The sequence below is a fragment of the Cladophialophora carrionii genome (genome assembly GCF_000365165.1).
Source record: "Cladophialophora carrionii CBS 160.54 unplaced genomic scaffold supercont1.2, whole genome shotgun sequence".
In the NCBI taxonomy this organism is placed as follows: domain Eukaryota; kingdom Fungi; phylum Ascomycota; class Eurotiomycetes; order Chaetothyriales; family Herpotrichiellaceae; genus Cladophialophora; species Cladophialophora carrionii.
The window spans coordinates 1220232-1245448 of NW_008481827.1; the positions used below are offsets into that span (position 1 = coordinate 1220232).

A 25217-nucleotide genomic window follows, 5' to 3' on the forward strand; every position below is an offset into this window, starting at 1 on the left:
ATATCAATGACACTTGGCGCTATAGTAAAGAATCGTCTCGGGCTCGGGACCTCAGTCTTCTAGTCGAGACAGTCTGCTCCTCATGCTGTTTTCACCCGATAGCTGCATTGTCGAATAGGTAGAGAGGCAGGGCGGCCCCGTCGGACGGACAACCAGGTCTTCTACATAGGCACCCCGTCCAACAACCAAGTCAACAACCGCGAACTTTGAATCTCTTCCTTCCGCGCCATCATCTCGTCGGCGTCCCAATTGGCCCAGACTGTTTTACTTTTCAGGAACTTGGCCTCCTGGCTGGCGAGCCAGACGGAAAAATGTCCCGGCAGATCAGCTAGAGGGTGTTAGCGCGCGCCCGGCCGCATCTACGCAAACGTTTGGCCAAGTTGAGCGAACAGGGGCAAAAAACTCACGAGAATCCCAATGCGACACCGAGTCCTTGTTCGGCTCGGACATTTCCGTTTCGATGACTCCGGGGCAAACGTTGACGACATGGACCTTCGGGTTCTCCGTCGCGATGTAGTCGATCATCTTGTGGTTCGCCGCCTTGCTTACCATGTAGGGACCTATACCCGGGATCGGCGCCATGTGTGTCCCCGTCCCGATGTTGAGGATCATGGGTGCGCTCCCGTCCGGGGCGGAGGATGAAAGAGGGAGGAAAGCCTGGATGGAGTAAAGGGCGCCGCGGACGTTGGTCTCAAACCCGGCCATGAGGAAATCGGCGGAGACGGTGGCTAGGGCTCCTGCACCGGGAAACACACCCGCGTTGGAGATCAAGATGTGCAACGGACCGACTTCTCCAGCGAGGGACCTGAATGATCCGTCAACGTTGGCTTTCTTGGTCAGATCTGTAATGCGGTATAGCACTTTCACGGCTTTCTTGCTCTCCTGTGCTGCGTCGGTGATGGCTTTCGACGAGGTGATCAGACGGTCTTCACGACGCCCGAGGATGGAAATAGACTGAGCGCCGGCATGGGCGAATGCAATGGCGATGTGTTTACCGATGCCGGTGCCGCCCCCAGTCACAACGACGTTCTTCCCAGAGGCAGAGAGTTCGGGACGGGTCGGGGATATGGTGGCATAGGATTCCGAGTGCCACGTTTTGGTGAAGGAGGTGAAGGTCGAGGGGATGGAGAAGTCACTGTCGCCCATTTCGAATCACAGCTGGGATCGTTATCAAGGCGATGGTGCTTGTTTGGGTTCAGGTCGTTGACGTGTTGTTGCCAGTCCGTCGTGGAAACAGCGCCCTCCGGCGCCAACTGATATATCGTCGAGACAGATTGACCATTTCCCCTTGACGATTACATATTCTCTCTGTCGAGGCATTTGAGCACTTCGTAATCCTTCTGCATCATCGTCGCGCATAACTCCCACAATGCTCCTTGCCCTCTGGTTGCTGATAAATGCCAGTTGGATCCGCCTGACCAGCCCAGTCCTCTGTATTCAGCCTCTGCCCTTGCCCTCTGAGATCCAACGAGCACATGACCAATGAACAGAGGCAACCTCCCCTGGTGTGGGTTCGTTGGTCATCAAGATATGGGAGTATCCAGCCGGCAAGCGTCCGGTATAGTGTTTGCAGCTCACTTGGGAAGGTGTTTCGTGGGTTAGACACAGTCTAACACCGACTTTTCGACCGGATTTCTTGGCATGTCGTTGTATTTCGAGCGCATGGGACGGGCAGAGTCGAAAAGCTTTGCCCTTTTTGATCCCCTTGGCCCGTGTCCGGGTTGGTAGTCCAGGGGGACGCCACTAAGACGGTCTCCGTGTTCGGCCAGTGAAACATTGGTAGAGTTGAAGACGATTAATATACCGCCGAGGGTCGGACTGTTCCGAAATATCGTAGCTATGTTAAAGACCATGAAAGAAGCTTTGGTAGTAGACGTCAGGCTACAAGTCCTTCGACAATGAAGAAGGATACTTTGGCGGCACACCTCTCTGTGGTTGTGTTGCTCTCCCGATATGCTGTGGGTAAATGGCTTTCGAGACCTGAGAGCCGAAGCATCGTGGTCTTTACAGCACCCCCATCGAGGACGATTGCGCGAGCCCTTTTCTACTGATGAGTAGCAGAGTCCCTGACCTCGTCCGATAACATATTCAGGTGTTGGCCAGATGATGTCGATACTCACCCAGTTGAAAGCGCCATTCGCGGACAACCATGGGTTGCCAAGCAGACAACATCCCTAGAAACTCGTCGAGAAAGACACTTGGGTGCAACTCATGGTTGCGGGCAGACTTTGGCGTCGGACCAAAGCCAGCTTGGACTCTGACACATATATGCCCGGCATTTGGCGTATCACTGTATTTGGCGGCTTCCTTCATGGGAACGCGTCGGTCGCCAGCAATGGCTGAACCAGAAAATGAATGTCTCACAAGCGGAACCCAAGTCTGTGTATGCATGCACGGCGCTCCAGATATTACCTGGTAGATGCCTGGCCGTGAGCTTCATAGCACACCCGTTCGTCGAGAGAAATATGGATTCACTCAAAGCAACTGACGGACGGACGAAATTTGCAAGGTGAGGATTAATCATCTGAAGCCAGATTCGCAGGTGGGCAATTGTTAGAGAGCTCCTCCCCTCCCACGGGATCAGTACAGCCTAAATCGGGTACTTGGGCCCCATCCCTCAGGCGAGCCAGCTGCCTGGGTGGCCTAAGCTGGGGAGACTAAGGTAGGGAGCGGGGTGGCTATGATGGCCACGTATCCTCTACAGTACCCCATTTCCCACAGGGAAAGGTACAGAGTCCGAGTTACTGAGTAACCAATGTCAAAAGTTCACACCCCGTCAACCACTAATCCTCGAGCATGCCAAACTCCAGCCTAGTCCCCCATGTAAACATACAACTTTTGACCTCGTAGTCGCGGGATGCCATTTTGGATGATGGGTGCAACAAATCTCAGCCTTCCTCTCAAGGTCGGTGGTCGGGCCTTGCAGAGCTGAGATCAACGAGACTCCCACTGAACTTCATGCCTGTGTCGAAAATGTCTTGCGCAATGTTGATCCCCAGGGGCACGCCGCCAAATGGGACCTTCGGGTTGGCGACGCCGTCCCGCGGGCCCAGAGTTTGGAACCAATCTTGCTGATCAACTGGTAGATAGCTCGTGGTCCCGTCATTTTCTACCTGATACTGCTGCACATAGTTGACAGGACGAGGCAGAGATACGTCTTCGCCCGCGCCACCCTTGGTGTAGGGCACCAAAACATCCTTACCGTTGAAGGCATCAAAATGCCAGTGCACGCCGAGCCAAATGCGTGAGATGGCGTTGGAGAAGATGGCTTCTTTCATGCTCTGGAACTTGAAGACGAGGCGGGTGCGCACTTCGCCTGCCTGATCTGTGATGGCCTGCGCGGGGTTGTAGGGTTGGTACAGGATATTGCGGGAGATACCGTTGAGTTCGTCAGAGATGAATTCGAAGCGGATACTGTCGTTGGCTGTTTTGGGGTCCAGTTTGGGGGGTTTCATGGGCTCTTGTCCCCCGCCACCCGTACCGGCACCTTCTTTCATGTCGGAAGACGAGGGCAATGGAGTGAGAACGCCGTCACCGCGCTGGTGGTAGAAGAGACGGACCATTTGAAACGCTGCGGCTCCAAAGGTAGCGTGACCGGAAGGATAAGCCGGGAAAGGGGGCTTAAAGCCGCCCTCGTTGCTGTTAGTGGAGGGGGCGCCGAGGACTTGCCAGGTCGGGCGAGCGAAGCCCTCAGGCACTGGACCTGTGGGGTCCGCACGGACGCCGGAGAGAGGGCGCCAGAGTTCGTACTTGTACTTGTCACGCCAGCAGAAGATGCCGGCGTCCGCCATGGCCGTGTTGGCCAGGGCGAAGAGGCGGAGAAACTGCGCGTTGTTCTCATCCGAGTGAAGGTCGGCGTCTGAGCCCACTTTGTTGTCGAAGGCGACTTGGCGGATGATCTGGTTGTAGAGGCGAGGAGGAGTACCGATCAGGTTCACGCCGTCATAAGCCCAGAAGAGACCCGCTACCGTCTGAGATGGGCGGCGTTTGGTGCTGGCAAGCCCTTCGATGCCGCCCATCCGGAAGACATCTTGAACGGACTCGAGATAAGCTAGGTAGTCAGGATCGGGTGCGGAGGGAGGATTAAGAAGCGCTTCCGTGGGTACAACAGGTGGGTCAGCAGTCTTCCAATCCTGAGTAGTGGCAAGAACGGCAGCGGTCGTCCCGTAAAACGGTCCATGATAAGGACGGGTTGGCCTATTCCCGTCTTCCGGGTCGTTCGGATCGATGGGGCGTTGGCGAATTGGATGAGATGGGTCATCGTCAAAAAAGTATGGTTGATTGGCATTTGGCATATAAGTGCCAATGCCAACGCCGGGTTCCGCAGCTTTGATTTCCAGTTCCTTAAGAACCGCATTGGCGATGCGGACACCATAAAGGTACCCAGGAGAACGTAGATTGAGATTGTGCGCCTCCTGATAGGCACGGAAGGCTGAATCGATGAAATTGCCAAGAGCGAGGGTGGCTTTGACTGAGACCTGAGGATCTTTGTTGGCCGGGTTCTTGAAGAGCTTGTTCAAGACGGTGATGGCGGCCCCAGCAACAGCATTTGCAGCCTCTGCCTTACCGCGGTTCAGGTTCTGGGGTTCAGGTCTAAGAAGTGCATCGGAAAGATAGGGTCCAATCTGTGTGAAGTGTGGGTTGTGGTTCGGATGGCTTGTGTACGGATAGACAGCAAAGTAGGCATCATGCATGGCAAGATGAAGGATACCGAGAAATCTTGCAGTAAGAGGGGGTCCACTCTGAGGGCCGGACACAGTATGGGTTAGGCGGACAAGGTCGAGGGCAACCTCATTCCAGTAGAAGACATAGTTTCCTTTGAAATTGCGAGCCCCGCCAGCCTCGACGACGGGGGGAAGGACTGGCAAGGACATTTCGGCGGTAGTGCAAGGTAGTAAAACGAGGACTGGCAACAGGAATATTGCTCTGGGAATGCTAAGGCGAGTATAAAAAATCCAACGAACCTGGTTGCTTTCACTGGGGAGGTCTGAGCAAGCCCGATTCCTTTATAGCATGTCCTCATCTTTCCTAAACGAAGACACCTTGAAAAGAGGAGTTCAGCACCTGACTCTTTTGCTCTCCAGCCTGAGCTGAAACGGACTATTCTTAGTATTCAACGAACCTCAATACGCGTAAGGCTGCGAACATGGACGAAAGACTTGCTGACAGGGGGTGCCTAAGCAACAGTCGACCAGATGCGAGCCTGATGGAAACTGATCTCGGCTTATGACCTATTAGAGGGTGTCGAAGCTCGCTGATTTTAGCGGTCGGGCGGTGCGGGGAGAGCGCCAAGACGATGCCCCTGCAAAGAAGTGGTCAAGTTCTGGCAAGCTGATGAGTCTTGGCTGTAATAGGGCTGGAACATCATTCTTCAAGTCTCAAGAATGACGGAGATAAGTGGCACAAGGCGAGACGTTCAAGCTTGGCCACGCTTGGCTCGAAAAGCACCAAGACTGCATATACTTGGCAGAGTAGGCAGACCCAGCCGGAGGCGGGATTCGTGTCGAGACTGTCCCTAAGCCGGGGTTGAAAAGCCTCGTGCAGGCCCAGCAGCGTCAATTGGTGCAGCGGAGTGTAGTCTCCCGTGCTGACGCCAATGGATCGATTAACGTTCGTGATGAGGATGTCCTGGTGATCGTCCTTCGTGTTCGCTGCATACGGGTGAGTGTGAGAGTCGAGTGAACAAAGGCTGAGGAAGGGACACGAGACAGTAGACAATTCTGGGCGACTAATGGGGCTCCCTGTCTGTATTTTGCCTTGCGTCGATTTGGCTTGTTTCTCGAAAATGCTTTATGCCTGGAACTGAAATGTGGCTTTAGCAAGGTCGAGATTCCATCGGGCAGTCGTCTGTGAGGCTACCTCCCTAGATTCAGCATGAATCGATTCACACATCGTCGAAATCATCCTCGGCCGTTCGATGGCGGACATACTTGACCTTCTTGTAAGCCGCTTGGCGCTCGACTTGAGGTCCATGGATCTGCTCGGAGCTTATCGTGATTGCTTCAGCCATGAGAGAAACCCCGTATGGCGGAAGTGCAAATCTCCAACATACCTCCCGCTGGCTGGTGCGGACATGTAGACGGCACATCTACGATGGTTAGTGGGAGCAGAGGAAAGCCCGGCCTGGTTTGGCCTTAATTCTCGTATACGACTGAGCTGAAAGTAAGCTTATGATGTATGAAAGGAAATGACATTGATCGAGATTCTGGAAGCACGGGGTTTCTTGCCTATTGGAAAGTGGCAGAATCTCCTCTGGGGGAGGGAAAGTCGAGACCGAATTCATTTTGCTGTTTCGCGTTTTGAGCCTTGGCGTACTAAAATAGGCTTAGCGCATGCCAAGATTGCACTTCGTCTGCCCAATCAGCTCATCGACTCCCGACTGTGATGCAAGCTGCAAGCCACCTCGTTTACTACCTACTGTAGGTACTGTAGGAGTCGACCGTGTATGCCACGGTCTCCCGTGTTCTACAAGCGAACGACAGCTGCTAATCAGCCTGAAATTGACTCAGATTCTTCATTGACTCAGATTCTTCATTGACTCAGATTCTTCATTGACTCAGATTCTTCATTGACTCAGATTCTTCATTGACTCAGATTCTTCATTGCCCACGTTGAGGAGCCCGGGTTCGCGCGGAAGCATGCTGGGTACAGGTCGAGGATACGCGTTGGACGCAAAGCTGAAGGCCTTTCAGCACTGCCCACGAAAGAGAATAACTAGACTCTGGTTTGAATGGGCTATCATGATGTGGAGGTGACAGGTCTCTCGTTTGCTGTGGTGGGTGTCAGACAAGAAAGACCCAATCCGTACACGCTCACGCTCACGCTCGTGCTCAATACAAGAAGCATGGCACCCCAAGCCAAAGCGACATATTCTAGATGGTGTTGTATCAAAGTGTTTAGTCCGCTCCCGGAATATTGGAAGCGTGATGCGAGTGCAACCGTGCATGTGGGCGGCTTTGAAGCAGTATCGCCTGTTGCATATATCACCCTTGCCTACTCAGCTGTTCCGAGACCATCTCTTAGGCTGGCTGCTCTGGAGAGCGAGACCAATCGTGTCACCGTCCCTTGTAGAATCTTCCTCGAACTCTTGCACGACCGTCGGCGTCCCGGGCTACAACGTCGGCACTAGGGCTGTTAGATTTGTGCATATCACCTTCGTGGACAGCCTGACCTGTTCCCGAAGCCGCATGCCACACTGTCATGATAGTCTGCCAGCCTTATCAGCGTCATGTTTGTTCGCAGCATGATAGACCGTGAGATTACGTGCACAAGCCTCGTTACACATTCGGTCGCGCCGTAGGCCGCGAGGCAGTGCTGGACCCAGTACCAGGAGCACGTCCAAAGCCAACAATCCAGTCAGCCAGTCACGCGAATCTGCTCTTTCGGTGCATTCAGCTGACCGTATTTCTTGCCTCGGTTGTTATACTCCTCCGTAAACTTGCTTGGCGCTTGCCGACCTCAACAGATCCACTTCTCTCTCTTCTTCCTTCTCTGCAACATCTCTTCTCCGCAACCCGGAGTCCGTCGGGAGGACGGTTTTTCGCGCGGGCTTAGTAGGCGGTAAGAGGGCTGCGCGTTGTACGGCAAGACAGCGCCGAGTCCAAGCATCATGAACATATACGCGCCCTTGATGAGGCCGATGAAAGTTGACCGGCAAAGGATTTCCAACACTGTTCTAAATGAAGGAACCGGGTGCCTGTTCTCCGCCACACAGAACACTGTGCCTTCCTGGCTATCTTCGAAGAAGCTCATGGTATGCCACACACTGCAAGGTCTGCGTCTGGCTTCTCCCGACCAGACATTCAACCATGCCGGCATCGGACGTTGGTAGACCTGGCGGTTCAAGAATGGGGCCAACTTTAGCCGCCACCGCAAGCTATTGAGCATGGCCACCTGCATATACGCAGCTACTCCGAGGGTCTGTCGATACCGGGCGATAATAATTCTCGGAAGTCCAATTACGTCCTATGCTGCTGGGTCGAGGAGGCGTATTCATCTCTGCAGGTATCTATTTGTTCTCGTGCACAGCCCATGTGCCTGATGTTGGTCCCAGGAGACAAGCAAGCCAAAGCTCAGCTATATAATCGAGAGCCCATCCATCGAAAATGCGTACCGCTGACATCCAACTCTCATCAAAAAGAATATCCACGTGCTGCTGATTTCTTTACTTTACTCTCGTGATCTTAGCTTGACGAGATAATGCCGTCCGTACACCTCTCTGGTCCTCCCAAAGGACACCAGCCCAGCGGTCCGTCTTCAAGACACAACAGCCCGCCAGATTCCAACACACACCTCGTGCCTGCCAAAGCACCAGTGGCGTCTGGAACAAAGCTGCCTGTACCCACGCCCTCTTCGCACCCTGGTGTATCTCAGCCAACGCATCACCCAGACGGTGTCAGTCCGAAGCCGTCGGAGCCACATACTACAGGCGGTGGACTTCCCAAGCCGACAACAGACAAAAATGCCACTGTCGAGCATCCGCCAAACTCGACTCCCACTGGCGACCACGGACCTCATGCACCAAGCTTCCAGACAGACTGCTATGTCCCGATCCCGTCTAAATTATCTCCGAGTGTTGTCGGAAAGAACGAGCCGACGGTGCCACAGCATCCCAGTGCGACGTCTGCGCCCTCGGATATACCACGGAAGCAACACCACAGTCCGACTTCTGCGCCCATCGACCACGATCCCAACACCCCGGCACCAACTCACACTGGCTCTGGAGCAAGCATTTCACCAGAACCGCGCTCTGCTGGCCCGGTTTCGCAAGCTCCTAGCTTCATCTTGCACAGCGAACCAACCCCCCGCCCCAGCGTCGCTGATCACCTCAAGGACATTGGCTGGGACATGGCGGGTAGCTTGGCCACTGGCGTCATCGGGGCTGGCATTGACATTGGGGCACACGCGGTAGAGAATCAGATAGATCAGGACTATGCGAATGCAAACGTCAATGCGAACCTGGTCCAAGGCCACTCTCAGGAGGAGGTACAAGGCCAAGGAAAAGATCAAGGTCAAGATCAAGGTCTTGACGGGGATACCACTGAAAGCGACCAAGTCATCCCACCAGTTCAGCATGCTGTACTTACACATCCCACATATTCCACGGGCGAGCAGACTAATTACGACACTACTGAACATGAACATGAAAACGGTGACTATGCCGAAGACTGGGAAGTGTACGACGACTACTACACCGAGGATGATGCTGACGGAGAACACGACTATGACCATCCGGGTTACTACCCCGACGACAACATGACCGGCTATCATCACGACCATTACGGAGACCCTGAGCATGATACACTAGGTCCCCACGCCGGGTATGGTGACCCAAGCGTCCATGCTGTTGTTGGACACGTTTTCGGGGGCGATGCGATGAATCAACCTTATTGAGGTAGAGCAACATGCGTGAGAAGATAACAAGGGAGTGAGGTAGAGCAACCATGCGTGAGAAGATACCAAAGGAGTGAACAGTAGGCGGGAACTAGTACTCCGTACCAGGCGAAGCTATCTCGCTCGACAACTTCGAATCGCGGGCATCGTTCATGGTACTCTTGATTTCTTAGGCGCCAAAAGGTGAATAGTCTAGCGATCTGACACATAAAATTAAGATGACCTTTTGTCTTCGTTGCCCTCAAGATGTGCCCATGAATATCGAGTATGAGTACGAGTACTCCGCACTCGTCCGGGATAGGTACAAGAGCAAAGGGCGCCGCCGCCGCCAAGCGTTTCACGTGCCGAACGACCACTGGAGAACTGGAGAATCCGAGCGCAGCGAGTCTTTCCCGGCACACCTGGGCACCAAGGAAAGCTAATTACTGTAGCTTGTACCCGAGTCCAGTTGTCTAACTTAAGCGAGATGCGGCTCTGGAACCAAAACTTGACTCCCGACGTCTGTCTGTGTAGTATCTGACCTTCTCAGGCCTCGTCTGTTGCGATCAAATAGGGTCCGGAAAGGGAAACGTCCAAGCACAGTACATGTGCGCATCCTCCAGGGAAGCACTGCAGTGGTACATATAGGTACGTATCCCGTGTTCTGTGCTAGACTTCAGCGTCCAAGCCAGCCATCTCTAAGCAGCGACCCGGCTTCCCAGCCGAACCAACATACAGTACAATGCAGCAAATTTCGCCCAACGTCTATGCATGGAGTACTCCTCTATTCTATTCCTCGCTTGGTCATACCCTCCGAAGCGCCGCCTTCCGAAGAAAGTCATGAAAGTCGTGTCTAACTATGTCCTTGGTCAGGAGCCGGCCCGAGATCCATCGTGTCACCGGGTGCTCTGCTCAGTGCGTCAACGCTCAACGTGGCAATTCCTCGCCATTGTCACTGCTGTCCTTGTCCTTTCTCCAGAAGAACCATCCGACGGCGATGGCAAACTTCAGTCCCGAAGCGAGCCATAGCGCTCCTCCCATGCCTGCAGTCGACTTGTACATTTCGCCGCCGACGATGCCGCCGGTGAATAGGGCGATAATACACGCGACGCGCTTCTCCTGACGTTTCTCGTGCACGGCCAAGAACTCCCACACGCTGGAGCTCTTCTGCCAGGAGTCTCGTAGTCTATACAAGTCCGCACTGAAGTCGTGGTATAGCGCGCTGAGGACGATGGTGGGTAATTCAATGACCCCGAGGAGTCGAGACAGCGCGACTTGTCCGGCGGCTTGGAAGGAAATCAGCGCGATGGGACACAGGTCGAGGAAGTTGACCATCGACGAGGATACCTTGTCGCTCCCGGAGGAGAAGGTGCCGGGCGCGAAGGGCAGGTTGGAGACCTCGTGCGTCGTGATCAGACTTGTGGCGATGACCATCAAGCACGTCTGCACCAGGAAAGAGATGATGAGATTGAGCCGTCGGAGGGATAAAGGCGGGTTATGCAAGCCCGTGGGATACCGGTGAAGAGCGCTGAAGAAGAGCGATCCGAGGCAGAAGGCGCCGATCGAGGTCAACGACTTGTAGTACTGTTGCTTGTGACTGGCTTGCGGCTGTCCACCGATACCAAGCGCAGCGAAGACGGTGTTTCCTGTGCAGAGTGTCAGCGGGGATGTGCTGTGCTGGTGAGAGATATGTGAGTCGAGAGTAAGTGAGAGTGAGGGTGTACCTGTTTGCATGTTGACGAAGCAGTTCCAGCTGTTGAAAGCGACGCTGTCGACGAGACCCGAGATGAAGAAGAGAGTGACGAGCACGACGGTCATGTAGGAGGAATCGAGTTCATGGTAGAGGAATCTCTGGGACACCTCTGCCGTCCTCGTCAATTTCTCCATTTGGCCCATTGGGTTTCGCTTTGCGCATTCCTTGCTCGAGTTTCTTGACGTTCGAGCTTCGAAAGTGGAGGTGGTTGTGGACGAGAACGAGGAGGGGTTGTTGGTGAGAGTAAGTAAAGAGTCACTCCGAGGGACTCTGGCCTCGCCAGCTTCGACGGGGCGTAGAGGTTCTCGCATGATGCTGTTCGCCTCGCGTAAGTGAAGAATGCCAAGAGCACAACGTATTCAGTGGTGGGTTACGTGGATGATGAATCTCACAGAATGCTAATGCTCGGGTAGGTGAAGATGGCCTGAACGACATGGGGGTTGCGATTGTTATACCAGTTGCACGCATCCAGGTATCCTACCCTCTTCGACCTCCAGTGATGTACGCGCCATGGTATTCTTGATATGAGTGCCGGCTGGGATGATGTGGACCTGATCCACCTTGTGTCTACAGAATCCACATTGTGGTTACACATTTCACCTCGAGTCAAAACAGCATGTGAGAAGTTTGGCTGGCTGGGTAAGTGAAGGTCTCCTCGTCCGAGACAGCAAGGCTACGCCGCTCGCCGGCTGTCGCGGCCGGGATCTGCAGGAGGGCAAATGATCGGAGACTAAGCGGCTGGACGGCATGCACGGAAGTTCCGCCATCTGCGATGCGTCGGTTTGAGGGCTGCTTCCTGAAGTGGAGATTGAGACGCGCAGATGGGCGAAGAGATCCTGTCTGCTCGTTGAAAACACCATCAGCTCGGCGGCTTAGAGACCTTGGGGGTGGCTTACAGCTGTACGGGAGATGACGTGGATTGCGCGCAATTCCGGAATCTTGCCTTGAACAAGTGATGGACAAAGGGCTGGGCACGGAGAGCCGAGGCGGCAAGAGAGGGGACTCTGATCTTAACTTCTGATACTGTCAAAAGGCTGGCAGCTGCGATAACAAGAGATGGGAAAATGAAACACAGGAAAGACTCCAGTGCTTCAGCCTTGTATCCAATTGAGATCTGACCAGATTCCGACCAATCCACTCCCGTGCTTGCCAAGCGAGGCTGTGGAACGCTTTCCCGTTCTCGATGTTGAACAAAAGGCTCACGATTGATAAGAAGGACTCTTGTCTCAATTGGGCCTCCGACACGGCGGGAGAGTCAGGGAGAGTTCAAAGCTACGGGCGACCAGCATTCTTGGCCACGGCTGTCAACATCCTTGGCGCGGACACCCATCTTCTTGGGTTCGGATTACACCCAGTCACGCATAGTTCACGTGTAACCGAACTGCAAAACTGTATCAGCACATTCAAGAAACCCATCCTCGATCACCGATATCTCGGGCACTTTAAGTTCTACACTTGAAACTGAAGTATGCTGTCTTGTTGACATGCTTTATCTGTCCAGATGCCACTGACTGACTTGGGGATGAAGCCAACACCATTGTCTGCGGCGCGCTGATACAACGTACTCCTGAGATCGCACCTGCTTTCAACCGTAGCTTCTCTCCTCACACGTTGTGCATACTCATGCTTGATTGGAGCGGATCGACGACATTTTAGGTCTTGACATCTGGATCCGTTCTGCCAATGAATTTCTGAAGCTGCAGGAGTTCGATGGCAAGCCCGACGGGCTCTTTGAGATACGCCTGCGTATCCTCGCCGAGCTTGCTCTTGTCCTCCTCGAGCTTCTCAACGTACAGCCGGATGGTCGCACCACTGCTGCCCGTACCCGATAGTCGAACAACGATTCTCGTCCCATCGTCAAATATGAAGTAGATGCCCTGGTTCTTCGACACCGAGCCGTCCAGATCAGTGTATGAGAAATCGTCTGCTTCCACAATCTTGTGGCCCTGGATGGCTGAGCCGACAGTGTCGGACTTCGAGATCTTCTCTTTCAGGTACTTGACCATATCGTTGGCACCATCACCGCTGACGTTCTCGTAGTCGTAGCGAGTGAAGTAGACACGGCCGTATTCGTCCCAGAACTGTTTCTGGATCTCGGCAATGGAGGGGAACTTGCCCGTCTCTTTGCCCACACCGGCAATGATGTTGAGCCAAGCAGTAATGGCCCACAGACCATCTTTCTCTCGGATGTGGTTCGATCCTGTGCCAAAGGATTCCTCGCCGCAGATCGACATCTTGTTGGTGTCGAAAAGCGAACAGAAGAATTTCCACCCAGTGGGCACAACATAGAGGCTCAAGTTTTGCTTCTTGGCCACTAGGTCAAGTGCTGCTGACGTGGGGAAAGATCTTGCCAGCCCGTAAACACCCTGTTTCTGGAAGTATGGGATGTACTTCTTGGCATAATGAGCAATGATGGCCAAGGAGTCGCCAGGTGAAACAAAAGCATTCTTGCCGTAAATCATGTTCCTGTCGCCATCACCATCGGAAGCGGCACCGAAGTGAATACCTTCCTTGTCAACTCGTTCCACCAAGGAATGAGCATAGGTAAGGTTAGGATCAGGATGACCGCCGTTGAAATCAGGGCTTGGCTGGCAATTCTGCGTGCTTTCCGGCCCCAGACCGAGCTCTCCTTGGAAGATAGCCACGCCATAGGGACCAGTGACACCAGACAGACCATCAAAGAGAACTTTGAAGTCGGGCTGCGATTTGAAGAACGATCGGATGAGGTCGAAGTCGAAAATATCCTTCAGCATGTTCAGATAGTCTGCGACCGAATCGACCACCTCGACCTCCAAGTCCCCATACTTCTGAGTGCCAATCTCATTGATGTTCACATCCGGAATGTCTGCAATCTTGTAGGAGGTAAGAGTCTTGGACTTCTCAAAGATTTTGTTTGTCACAGACTCTGGCGCAGGGGCACCGTTGGAGAGGTTGTATTTCATGCCGAAGTCGGCATTGGGGCCTGATTGACAGTCAGATATTGTTCTCATTGTCTCTTATCAAGTGCTAACTTACCACCTGGGTTATGGCTCGCAGTGAGAAGAATACCACCAGTGGCCTTGCGGATGCGAATGACATGGCTGGCTGCAGGGGTACTGAGGATGCCATTCTGACCGATCAGGAGCTTTTTCACGCCGTATGCAGCACCGATCTTTGCTATGAGCTGGACCACTTCGGGATTCCAGTATCTGCCGTCACCACCAATGACAAGAAAAGCTCCTTCTGCACCTTCAGGGATCGAGAGGAGGATGGAAGTGATGAAGGACTCGCTGTAGTGGGGTTGCTTGAAGACGGTGACCTTCTTGCGAAGTCCCGATGTGCCAGGCCTGTAGATACACAGTCAGTGTATGACCATCGGTAACAGCGAGGTGCAAAGCTCACTTCTGGTCGGCAAAAGATTTGAACTCAACCTCCTTCACGTTCACCATGGTGACAATGTTATGAGGCTCGTTGGAGGAAGTGCTGAATGAGTGAGTGTTCCAATGGGTGTCTAGGAGAGAATGAAGATGAAGAACCTGAGACACAATACTCGTAATGTGTAGCAAGGAAGCAAACAGGTTCGCTTGCGAAAAGATTTTATTCTGTTGACGACGATCCCCTCATTGACTTCAGCAAGCACTGGACAGACGCTGTGCTGTGGTGTGCCCCGCGACTGCACGTTGAGAGCCCCAATACGTCATTGGAGCTCTCGGAACCAGAGGCTCAATTTCTCCGAAGCCATCAAGCTACCGTGCACACAGCCACTGGTAGCAAAGCGAGGCGGCCCTGCGTATTTTAGCGACATCACCATCCTGTCAAATTCGCTTTGTCTTCCATCTGCAATGTGAGCAGTCAGGATAGCTTGGCAAGCATAAATTGATTTAATCGAGTTTTCCGGCGGCCGAGGGCTCCAAAGAGTCATGGCCGCGTACAATTGCCATGACGTCTATTGGTGAAGTCATGTCCAGATTCGAACGACATCAAGAACAATGCAAGCCTAGAGGAGAGTCAACATTTGAAGGTCGCTCGGGAAGCTCTTTTCATCCCTCGAGACACGGTGGGCAAGTATTTCGCACAGATCATACTGCAGACCGGAAAGATACAGATAATTCTTGATCGTTGTGTCATACACAAGGCGTACCGTAATCTCCCCACCGAGGTGTCCTCCGCTCCAACAATCTTGTTAGGTAGTGCAAGGGAAATTTCTGAATGGAACTTACCTTTCAAGCCTTTCAGCCACCAAATGCCGGTCATCTGAAGGCCCCGCCATGCGTTCGGGGTCATAGCCATAGTGATGCTCACTGAAAACAACATTGATAATGACGGTTCCACTGGAGCGGGCGCGATGCGATCCTCCCGCGAGGCTAAGGCAAACTGTAAAGCATCAAGGAGATCATTTTCACTTGGTGGGCAAAAGAAGTGCAAGCCTGTTGAACAGTCTCATAGCCCAGGACGATGGTGCGGAGGAGGCCGGCGCAAATACAGGCATTTGCCTCATACATTTGTGAATCTGAAATACGCCTTGCAACCTACTTGGTAGGTGCTTCACCCATGCTTGCTTTGTTGCTGTGCCTCGAATGGAATGACCTCGAGAATGACTCAGCATTGACGAGGCTGAGCTAGTCGAATCTGGGACTGGTGTGCTGCCTCGTCTCGTTCGTCCTCGAAGAAGTACAGCGAGACTAAACTCCAGACTAGACTCAGAGTGAGTTGACATCAGCCGAATCACCCCTGCAACGACACCGTCGCTGGATTCGCCCGTCTCATAGGATAGACATCGCTGTCCTCTCTCTGCAATCACACTGTCGTTCTTTAGCCTACTCCTCTTTGACGCGCGCGTCAATTTACCGACGCCTCACCGTTCCTTCCCGAGTTGCGCAGTAGGCAAAGCTCGGTTGCCCCGGTCCTCTGCGCAAAATCCAAGGGCTGCCCAGGCAGACCTTCCGAGTTCCCCGCTGGATGCGTGTCTCTGGGCGAGAAGAAGTTGGGTTCGATAACGGTGAAGAACGACCTGCTGCAGCTCTATCAGTGTGGGACTTTTCTTCTCCGCCATCTCTGCGTGAGAGTGCGGAGAATTTGACAGTGTCCTGAAGGCGTTGCCAGACCTTCTGTCGCCATCATGCCCTGCTTCAAAGGCCTGGCTGTGAGCATTCACACGCCGACAGGGCCCTTGCCAGAATACTCGGTTCAGCGGGCATCTCGCCTCTCGAGAATCAGTGCCTATATACCCGTTCCCCCTGCAAAGATCCCTACCGACTCTCCCACCGCCAAACCCGAACAATCGACCTTCGCAATCTCTATCACCCTCCTTACTCCTAATCAAGAAGTGCCGTACTCGACTCCGAAAGCCACCAAGGAAAATCCTAATCCAAAACCCAGACTTGTCGCTGGTCTTCCCGGCCACACAAGCGAGCGAGGAAAATACGCAGGCTCCGTCGGTCCCTATGTTCCGTTGACAACATCACCGAATGAAACCATCGCAGCCTACATCTACTTCGATGGTCGAGCCAAGGAGGAAGTCGCAACACTACTGAGGAAGGGCGAGGAGACCTGGGTCAACTCTCGATGGGTCAGCGTTCCCGAAAAAGAAGGCGGCGGCTTGGCGGAGCGAGAGTTCTTGTTCCGGGAAGTTGGTCTGGAACGATGGCTGAACGGTCTGGATTTGGACGGAAAAGATGCTGCCGCGACCATTGAGAGACGAAGACAGAAGCTGGAAAAGAGACGGAGAAAGCGAAAGGAGGTTGCCGGGAGTGATGATGAAACGAATGGTATCTCAAAGAAAGAGCGGCGGAAGAACACCATGCGCTATGGTGAGGATGGCGAATTAAAAGACGTATCAGACGATGAAGGTTCATCAAGCGACACTGGCTCATCCGAAGACGACGACGATCCGATCCCAGAAACAGCTGGCCAAATCAAAGTCGCATTGTTCCGGGTGTTGGCTTCTGGAGAAATCAAGCGTGGGGAATACTCACCTCAGTTCGATGCTCATGACGATTCAGAAGGGGAGGATACTGGAGAAGGCAACGCAAACGGGAAAGCAGATGTCGACCATACCACCAGTTTTGCTAAGCCAAAGACGTTGGATCCCAAGACCATCTCAACGCAAACAGTCACCGGCATCGACCCTACCGACAAACCATATGCTGTCTTTACATTCCTGTATCGAGGAGAACGGCAACTGCAAAAGATGGGCATTCTCCCTGGGGCGAAAGCCGACAAAGCCGCTGCCAGTGCGAAGAGACGCAGTCTAGCCGCGGATTTGCCCAAGCTGGGACCCCTCAAGAAAGAAGGTACCGCAGGCTTCTCAACGTTCCGTGACTCCGAGGGGAGACGCAAATCGAAAGGCAAAGGTGCCAGCGATGATGATATGGAGAGTGAAAGCGATGACGATGGTGGAGCTAACATCATCGGAAAGATGGAGGACATCAACGATGCGGATGCACAGAATGATCCCGGCTTGCTTTCCCCCGAAGATGCCGAACGGACTGGTAAAGTGGCAGAAGGCATCCGCAAAATGAAGGTAAGAGATCCCTCGCCGTTGAAGTTCCGGCATGGGCTAAGGTATCATCAGCTCAAGCGACAGCACTCGGCCGAGCCCCTCAATAGCAATGGCGTGACCGAACCGCGTAAAAACTCCAAGTCCGGTAGTCCTTCAGCCGCCTCGACACCCAAAGTTGCCCCTGATGAGCTTGGGACGTCTCCAGGCGGCATGGCCATCGGGTCAGGTGGCTTGAGCACAAGTCTCGAAGCCACAAAGGAAGACGATAGCTTCATGGTTGGTAGCCCAATGAAGCGACAACGCGCAAGTGTTGCAGAGTTCGATGTCGACATTAAAACCCGGTTGGGCAGCGGCCTCTCAACATCTTCGGGCACGATCGGCGAGGTTTTGGGATCGTCTGGAACAGTTCAGCCCAACAACGCCACCAATTCAAATCCTTCTGGTCTTCAGTTTGGTGGGGCTTTGGTCAAAGAACCTAAGGCTGACGACGATGAGGAGTTGTGAGAGACCCACAGCGACCTGCATCCCTCGAAGCGGATAGCCATGTCTATGCCACGACATAACGCAGGGCCTGTCTGCTCTTGCAAATTCGACGATTGACCGTGTGTCCTCGAATGCTTTTGCAATACCAGCGACGCGGGAAATACAGCAATTGAGGCGTTTGCGCCCGCACATTGGAAATCCATGCTTGTTCAGTGTTCCACGGACCCTACAGCAGAGTCACCACGGCACAGCGGCTACAAGAAGGCAGTGCGAGTCTGGCTGGATGGCTAATTTTGTTTAATCGTGCACAAGCAACAAGCTCGAATCGGCATTCGCACATGAGAAGGGGCGTTCGTATCATATGCGCCAAACAGCGGCCGGGGTTGGTCAGGGAAGCGTCGGTGCATTTAGCATGGAAGGCCGTGCATGGTATTCTCTCAGATCTCGGAGATCCAGAATGCTAGGGGATGGAACAGAACGGCGCGTGGTGTGTGTGTGTTTACTGACTCCACGGTTACTTTCGATGGTCCTTGCACCACCACCACACCTCCACCACCACCACAGCCGCACGTCGTTTCACATGTTCCACCGAAGAACAAATGCATACAGACATGTTTGATATTCTCGAGCTGCCAGCGGCAAGCTGAGCAAGACGTGTAGCCAAAATGACCATTTGAAAGAATGCCCTTGGCTTCTGTCTCTGATTCTACCTCGGTCGCATCGCAGTGACTACAGTCTGGGAGCAGCAGGATTTTGGACCTTGTAACTTTGGGAGCAACTCGTCTGATATCGGGTCTTTGACAATGCCTCGCTCCCGCGACTCCTACCTCATTCCAGCATCATCTGATTGGCAGGAAAACAACGTCACCCCTCATCCGAAAGCCGATCGAGGAGCCAGTGACCACAATATCGTCATCGGGTCTTTTCGGTTTTTCGGTCTTCCCACCAATCCACCGCAAAGGAGGCCTGTCAGTCCTTAATGGGATCTGCACCGCCGGACTGTCAAAGGCAGTGCGAATAGTCGTAGGTCGTCCTGGTCGTCATCGCTGCTTACCGCGCTTCGCTCTCATCCACCTCCGCCTCCTTAAATCCGTGGTTGGTTGATCTTGTTCTTCGCGGTTCACGACCGACATAGTCAATAAGCAGCTCCATTTCTGTTCAGAAAGGTGCATCGAGGGGCAATTCGACGCGGTTGCACTCCTTGCGAAGATCGTAGCACGGCCCATGCGGCTGGCTCCCTCGTCTGTCTATCAACCGCTCATCAGTCCAGGCTGAGAGCGGATCTGAAAATATTCCGGCCTTCTCAAAATTAAGCCAAGAAGAGCACGCACACCTCAACCAAGGGACGAGCGTCATGGCACTCACCAGATCGACCGACCCTCTGGTCTGGGTTGACTGCGAGGTAGGTCGAAGCACAAACGCCCGAGAGCGCTTCCTGCCCACCACCATTTGTATGATAGGAGCGCCTTTCCGGACAAGGCAGACTCAGATACTTGCAAGATGCCAAGAGAGCTCTAAGCTACATCTCACACTCTACCTACCACAAACTCACTTTCACTTCACTTTCACTTCACTTTCACCTCATTCTCACCTCCCTTTCATGTCCTGTCGCAACCCGAAACTCGCACGTGCCTCACCCTCCCCGATTTGGCTTTTTCCTCTGACGATGGAGAAACTGACGATCAAATTCAGATGACAGGTCTCAACCCGTCCAAGGACACAATTCTATCCATCTCGTGTATTCTAACCACCTCCGACCTGTTCCCGCTGGACCCGGAAGGTTTCAACGCCGTCATATACCACACGCCGGAGGAACTGGCGCAGATGTCTGAGTGGTGCATCAAGACGCACGGCGACTCGGGACTCACACAAGAATGCCTCTCGTCGTCAATCACGGCGAATGTCGCATCCACAAAGCTCCTCAGCTACATCAAGCACTACATCCCCGAACCGCGCCGTGCACTACTTGCGGGGAACAGTATCCACGCGGACCGAGCCTTTCTGATGGTGCCACCCTGGGACATCATCCTAGAGCATCTTCATTACCGCCTGTTCGACGTTTCAGCAATGAAGGAGATGGTGAGACGTTGGGCCAGCGACCAGGTGTTGATGGCAGCTCCGAGGAAAGAACTCCGCCATACCGCCCGAGAGGATGTCCTGGAAAGCATCCAGGAGGCCCAGTTCTACAAAGCCTTGATTGAGCGCATGGCTCCGGTCCCATTCGGGCTGTCCGCTGCAGCGGCGGGTGATGGTGATGGCGCGGACGCTAATGGGAGGACGATCGTGCCACCACCATCTGCAGCGTCGATGCCCAGCTGTTCTCCCCAACCGATGATGTTGGGAGGATTAGGAACAAAGCATGGGCAAGGTCAAGGTCAACAAGAAGCACCCGGTACGCTGCGGCGGAATAATGGTACGAGAACGGGGGATGTGGGAACACTTGATCCGGGATTCCGTACCGATATACCATGACCCTAAGGTGGTTCGGATCCCTTCATTGCATGCCGGCCAGCCATTACGAGCCATTTCTGCCCGGCCTCGGTGTCAGGAAACGGCTGAATGAACTTAGCCTTGATCCCACGTCCAAGCTTACAAGCTCGAGAGGCGGAAAAATTACATGTCTTTCGCAAACCTATTGCGTGACAGCTACAGGAACATGCACAGAAATTTAAATTGGATACTGCACAGAACCGTCTGCGTTTATTTTGGGAGATCTGAGAATGCGCTCTCTATACGTAGTAAGCATCAAGAAAAAGGCAGGATATGTAACCACCATAACGTTGGTGAGCTCAATGCGAAATCGAAGGCATAAAGAATCATCAGAAGCATCCTTCGCCTGTTTGTTTCGGACTAGAAGTGGAATCATCAGCCTCCCCAGCCTCACGAATGCAAAACATGGCTCCGGGTCCGCGAGAGCAAAATGACCAAACGGTCATACAGTAATGAGATCTGTGGTTCAGCGCCGCGAACAATCGCAGCCAAAACATCTCTTCAAGAACCCTCATCGCTGACGTCTACAGAGAGAGGTAAATCAAATTGACTGCTTCCTCTTTGTTTCATATTTCCCCAGGGCGTCGTTGTCGATAGCTCATTAGCTAGCTAGCTAGATCTGCACTTGATCCTGCCCCAGGTGAGGTTGCGCCACTCGTGGATCCACCGCCGCGGACGCCTTAGTGCCCCTGTTGAAGTAATAGACACGCCCAGGGACAGTGTCGGTGGTGTAGCGACTCCATCCGTCGGTTAACGGGCCCGGCCTCATCTGCGGCGGCACAAACTGCCATGAGTAAGGACCATTCTTCGACAGTCGGGATGGTGGCTGATCTGCGCAGACGAACCTGCATGGTTCTGAGCTCGTGGGGAGAAGGCTATTCAATTCTCTGCCAAGGTATGGCAAAGCGTGTCCTTACCACGTCGATGACCAGGATTCTAAATTTTTCCTGCCGCATCAGGGCTGGGTCTTCCGGCCTGTTGCAGTCGGTGGTGGTATAATATTGCCCGTTGGTGATGGAGAGGGAGGTCTCGTTCCCACCATCGCGGTTCTTGGATCTTCTCTAAAAACCTATCGCCCCCCTTGTGGCTGTGGCTGTGATTGTGAATGCGCCTGAGCCTCTGCCCGGGCAAGCCGATACCGCACTGCTTCCTTGACAGTCTCACCACTCCAGACCTCTTGACCAGCGAACTCCATTCCCGCGACATCGCCTTTTTCAACTTCTCCGAGCAAGACGCTGAGATCGCGCTTTTGCGAGCTGAGCCACCGCTCCACAAATTTCTGCGGATCTTTCGCCATGGACGTGAAGAATTGATGACGCGCCTTGTGGTGGTTGAGGCTTTGCATTAGGACCGCGAGATCGTCGTCCAACTTGCGCAGTTGTTGCAGCGTTGCGGCGTGTTCGGGGTTCTGCGTCATGCGGAAGAAAAGGGGCCGCAAGGGGTCTTCGGTCGTGACACGCACGTCGTAGACTGTTGGCTCCGGAGTGCCAGACTGGTGGAACGCTTGGTCAACGCGGATCGTATATGGAAGACGAACAGGCGGAAGAGGGTGTAAATGGGGGATCAGCCGCTCGGCGGCTTGCGGGAAGAAGAATGTTTCAGTGTCGAAGATTCGTTTCAAGGAATCGTCGCATTGAATGGAGCGGCGCTCTTCGTCTTCTTGGAGGCCCATGGCGCGGACATAGTCCCAGATGCCCATGACGACCTCTGCGCGGTCGGCTTCTTCCATGTCCAACGTCTCGGCTAATGCTTTTGACAAGCGGAACCGTTCAGGTTGCTCATCCCTCGTCAGACAGATTGCAATGTTGACGTTCTCATCTGCCTTGCGCTCGAATTCAATGCTGTCAAAATCGCCGGATTGGTTAGGGCTCGCACCCTTTTTCCAGGTCACGGTCTGGTTCGGATCTCCGGCTATATTGCTGGTGTTCTTTGGGTTGTCAAATTCGACAGTCATGCCTTTGAAGAAATGGGTAAACTTTTTTGAGGGAGATTTGAGTTTGCGGCGTTTGTTCGGTTGTTGGTCTTCGTTGTCGCCCATTTCTTGATCCTCTTGCCCTTCGTCTTCAGAGTCGCTGTGCAGGATGTCGTCGTCGTCGTACTCGAGAAGGCGGCCTTGGATTTTCACGCGGTAGGTGGGATCGCCGCCTGACTCGAATGTAAAGGCGTCTTCATCGGAGGTTGTCTGCCACGGCTGGCCTGACACGGTGTTGGATATCCAGATGCGCATGGTCTTCTGCCTCTTCACATTCTTACTGAAATTGTCGTGGATTTCCAATCTCTTGCGCGCCATGAGATGGTCCAGGCGTTTCTCTGCTTCGCGGAGTTTCTTGTATTGGTCCACGCCGTCGCCAATGACAATATCTTCCAGTCCATCGGGGAGGTTTCGATCGGTGGGCTTTCGCGTGCGTCGTTGGGCAAGTTGATGCTCGATTGCGGCGTTGCGCTGCTGGGCTTGCTGTTGCATCATTTGTGCTTGAGCTTGCTGGGCGGCATGCTGGGCGGCGTGCTGGGCTGGCGGGATTTGGCCTAGTGAGTGATCTTGTAAGTAGCCGGTCTCACGATGATGGCGGAGACAAATGGTTGCAGCAGGACTTGTTCCAGACTCCACGCGACGACGATCACGAATGTTGGGTCGCACTCACCTGGGCGACGTGCCGCTGCGGGAGATCTCCCCTGCGCCTGGGCGGCAAATTGCCGGTAATTTTGCATCTGCGGATTCATCATACCGTTTGCCTTCGACGTGGGTATGCAGAGATCTGCGGAAGGTGTGTGGTGAACGAACGACGATGTTTAGTGGTTAAGCACAGAAGATCGCGACAAGCAAGAAGTCACGAACGCGATTTAGATAAGGCTGAGCTAGTCTCCTTTGGGGCTCCATTGCCAAGAAATTCATTAAGCAAGGCTGTCCTCTCCTCGACATTTCCTCGTCCGCTCAACTGACTCGACTGTTCAAAACTGCCCCATCGACATCTGGATATGATACTTTCAAGATAGCTTACGGAATCGCTTTGCTGGCCCAAGCAACGTGGCGAAAGTACGGGTATTTGCCTGGTGGATGTCAATCAGCCCCGCCTGTGATTGTGCAGCGCGAGGCGAAAATGGGCAAGCCCCGCCTGATCATCATTATCCGTCATGCGCAGTCAGAGGGCAACAGAGATAAGACAATCCACCAGAAGACCCCGGACCACAAGGTTGGCCTGACTGAGGAAGGACATCGACAAGCTCTAGAAGCCGGCGAGAAGCTGCGTGCTCTTTTGCGAACCGACGATACACTACATTTCTTCATATCACCGTACAGGAGGACCAGAGAGACCACTGAAGGCATATTGAACGGCTTGTGCGCTAACGATCCTGTCCCGTCACCTTTTCAGCGATCACACATCAAAGTGTACGAGGAGCCGAGACTGAGAGAGCAGGACTTCGGCAACTTCCAGCCGGGTACGGAAGAGACAGAAAGACTTTGGCGGGAGCGCGCAGAATATGGCCACTTCTTCTACCGCATACCCAACGGCGAAAGTGGAGCCGACGTCTACGACCGAGTGTCGTCCTTTAACGGCTCGCTCTGGCGACGATTCTCCGAAGATAGCATGGCCAGCGTCGCCATCCTTGTCACCCACGGTCTATGCAGTCGAGTGTTCTTGATGGCGTGGTATCACTACAGTGTCGAATTCTTCGAAGACTTGCGAAACATCAACCACTGTGAGTTTCTGGTCATGAAACATGGCCCCAGTGGACGATACGTACTTCAGAACCAACTACGGCGATGGTCTGATCTCAGGAGGGAGCGTGCTGCTGCTAGGAAAAACAGTCTTTCTGCACCCCCTGAATCGATTCCAACAATCCCGGTGAGGCGGTGGACACAATCGAAGAGTGCGCATGATCCCACTGGGGCTAGTTTCATCCCCCGGCCGACCAGGAAGAATACGGCAGACATGTTCCGAGACGAGCCAGAAATGACAGAAGAAGGTGGGGACGACAAACGGACTCCGAATGCGTCACCGACACAGAGGCGAAGGAGTCGGGGGCTGAGCGCCACGAGAGAAAGAAGTCGCACCAGGGTTCGGTCCTCCAGCAATCTCCGAAACTCGTTCAGCAACCTATCGGTGGATACTGGGAGGAAGGGCTCGAACCTGGTCGGCGTGAAGTCTTATTTGGGCAGAGATGGAGGCGGAACAAGATCGGGCCAAGGCTCGCCGTTTGGCTCGGATGACGAGCTAGAGGTCGAAAGCCCCAGAGGAACTTCTCAGACCGCGGCCATGCAGGCACTCTCAAGTTCACCGGAGACGATCAAGAAATCGTTCTCAGGCTCGCTTGCTCGAGCTTTGAGGGGCGAGTTGGACGATCCTAACAGGAAATTGGCCGACGCGCTGGGCGATCAAAGTGATGCAGAGGTCGATGAGGCTGATCTAGAAATTGGGACTAAGGAGCGGGTCACTGGCGAGATGGAACAGATCCTGGAAGACGAACGACGTGAAAGGAGCCAAGCAGGGAGCGCCTACACTCTTAAATAGTTCGGTCGAGATGCTCGATATTGATGCAATACACTGCGTATCACAGTACGCATTATTGTTAACCTCCCGATCCATATGACCATAGGTACGGAGTACAACCATACCAAAGGGATCCTCAGCCTCGTAG

At 53.7% G+C, this 25217-nt stretch overlaps 9 protein-coding genes across 9 annotated transcripts; 4 read left to right on the forward strand and 5 right to left on the reverse strand.

The window, feature by feature from the left end:
* Window positions 1-161: 161 nt before the first annotated feature.
* G647_02501 (uncharacterized protein) lies at window positions 162-1146 on the reverse strand (the record flags this gene model as incomplete). Its single annotated transcript, XM_008726850.1, has 2 exons — window positions 162-328; window positions 408-1146. 2 exons carry the CDS (start codon window positions 1144-1146, stop codon window positions 162-164), a joined length of 906 nt encoding a protein of 301 aa, XP_008725072.1.
* A 1754-nt stretch (window positions 1147-2900) lies between these two features.
* On the reverse strand, window positions 2901-4874 carry G647_02502 (uncharacterized protein; the record flags this gene model as incomplete). The annotated part of the gene is made up of 1 exon (XM_008726851.1): window positions 2901-4874. The coding sequence occupies one exon, from the start codon at window positions 4872-4874 to the stop codon at window positions 2901-2903; it is 1974 nt and encodes a 657-aa protein (XP_008725073.1).
* A 3325-nt stretch (window positions 4875-8199) lies between these two features.
* On the forward strand, window positions 8200-9393 carry G647_02503 (uncharacterized protein; the record flags this gene model as incomplete). The annotated part of the gene is made up of 1 exon (XM_008726852.1): window positions 8200-9393. One exon carries the CDS (start codon window positions 8200-8202, stop codon window positions 9391-9393), a length of 1194 nt encoding a protein of 397 aa, XP_008725074.1.
* A 906-nt stretch (window positions 9394-10299) lies between these two features.
* G647_02504 (uncharacterized protein) lies at window positions 10300-11436 on the reverse strand (the record flags this gene model as incomplete). The annotated part of the gene is made up of 2 exons (XM_008726853.1): window positions 10300-11018; window positions 11097-11436. 2 exons carry the CDS (start codon window positions 11434-11436, stop codon window positions 10300-10302), a joined length of 1059 nt encoding a protein of 352 aa, XP_008725075.1.
* Window positions 11437-12777: 1341 nt separating this feature from the next.
* On the reverse strand, window positions 12778-14553 carry G647_02505 (phosphoglucomutase; the record flags this gene model as incomplete). The annotated part of the gene is made up of 3 exons (XM_008726854.1): window positions 12778-14087; window positions 14141-14451; window positions 14507-14553. 3 exons carry the CDS (start codon window positions 14551-14553, stop codon window positions 12778-12780), a joined length of 1668 nt encoding a protein of 555 aa, XP_008725076.1.
* A 1670-nt stretch (window positions 14554-16223) lies between these two features.
* G647_02506 (uncharacterized protein) lies at window positions 16224-18110 on the forward strand (the record flags this gene model as incomplete). The annotated part of the gene is made up of 2 exons (XM_008726855.1): window positions 16224-17627; window positions 17679-18110. The coding sequence occupies 2 exons, from the start codon at window positions 16224-16226 to the stop codon at window positions 18108-18110; spliced, it is 1836 nt and encodes a 611-aa protein (XP_008725077.1).
* A 1671-nt stretch (window positions 18111-19781) lies between these two features.
* Window positions 19782-20561, forward strand: G647_02507 (uncharacterized protein; the record flags this gene model as incomplete). Its single annotated transcript, XM_008726856.1, has 1 exon — window positions 19782-20561. The coding sequence occupies one exon, from the start codon at window positions 19782-19784 to the stop codon at window positions 20559-20561; it is 780 nt and encodes a 259-aa protein (XP_008725078.1).
* A 1087-nt stretch (window positions 20562-21648) lies between these two features.
* Window positions 21649-23300, reverse strand: G647_02508 (uncharacterized protein; the record flags this gene model as incomplete). Its single annotated transcript, XM_008726857.1, has 2 exons — window positions 21649-23105; window positions 23222-23300. 2 exons carry the CDS (start codon window positions 23298-23300, stop codon window positions 21649-21651), a joined length of 1536 nt encoding a protein of 511 aa, XP_008725079.1.
* Window positions 23301-23677: 377 nt separating this feature from the next.
* G647_02509 (uncharacterized protein) lies at window positions 23678-25090 on the forward strand (the record flags this gene model as incomplete). Its single annotated transcript, XM_008726858.1, has 1 exon — window positions 23678-25090. One exon carries the CDS (start codon window positions 23678-23680, stop codon window positions 25088-25090), a length of 1413 nt encoding a protein of 470 aa, XP_008725080.1.
* Between the last annotated feature and the right edge of the window lie 127 nt (window positions 25091-25217).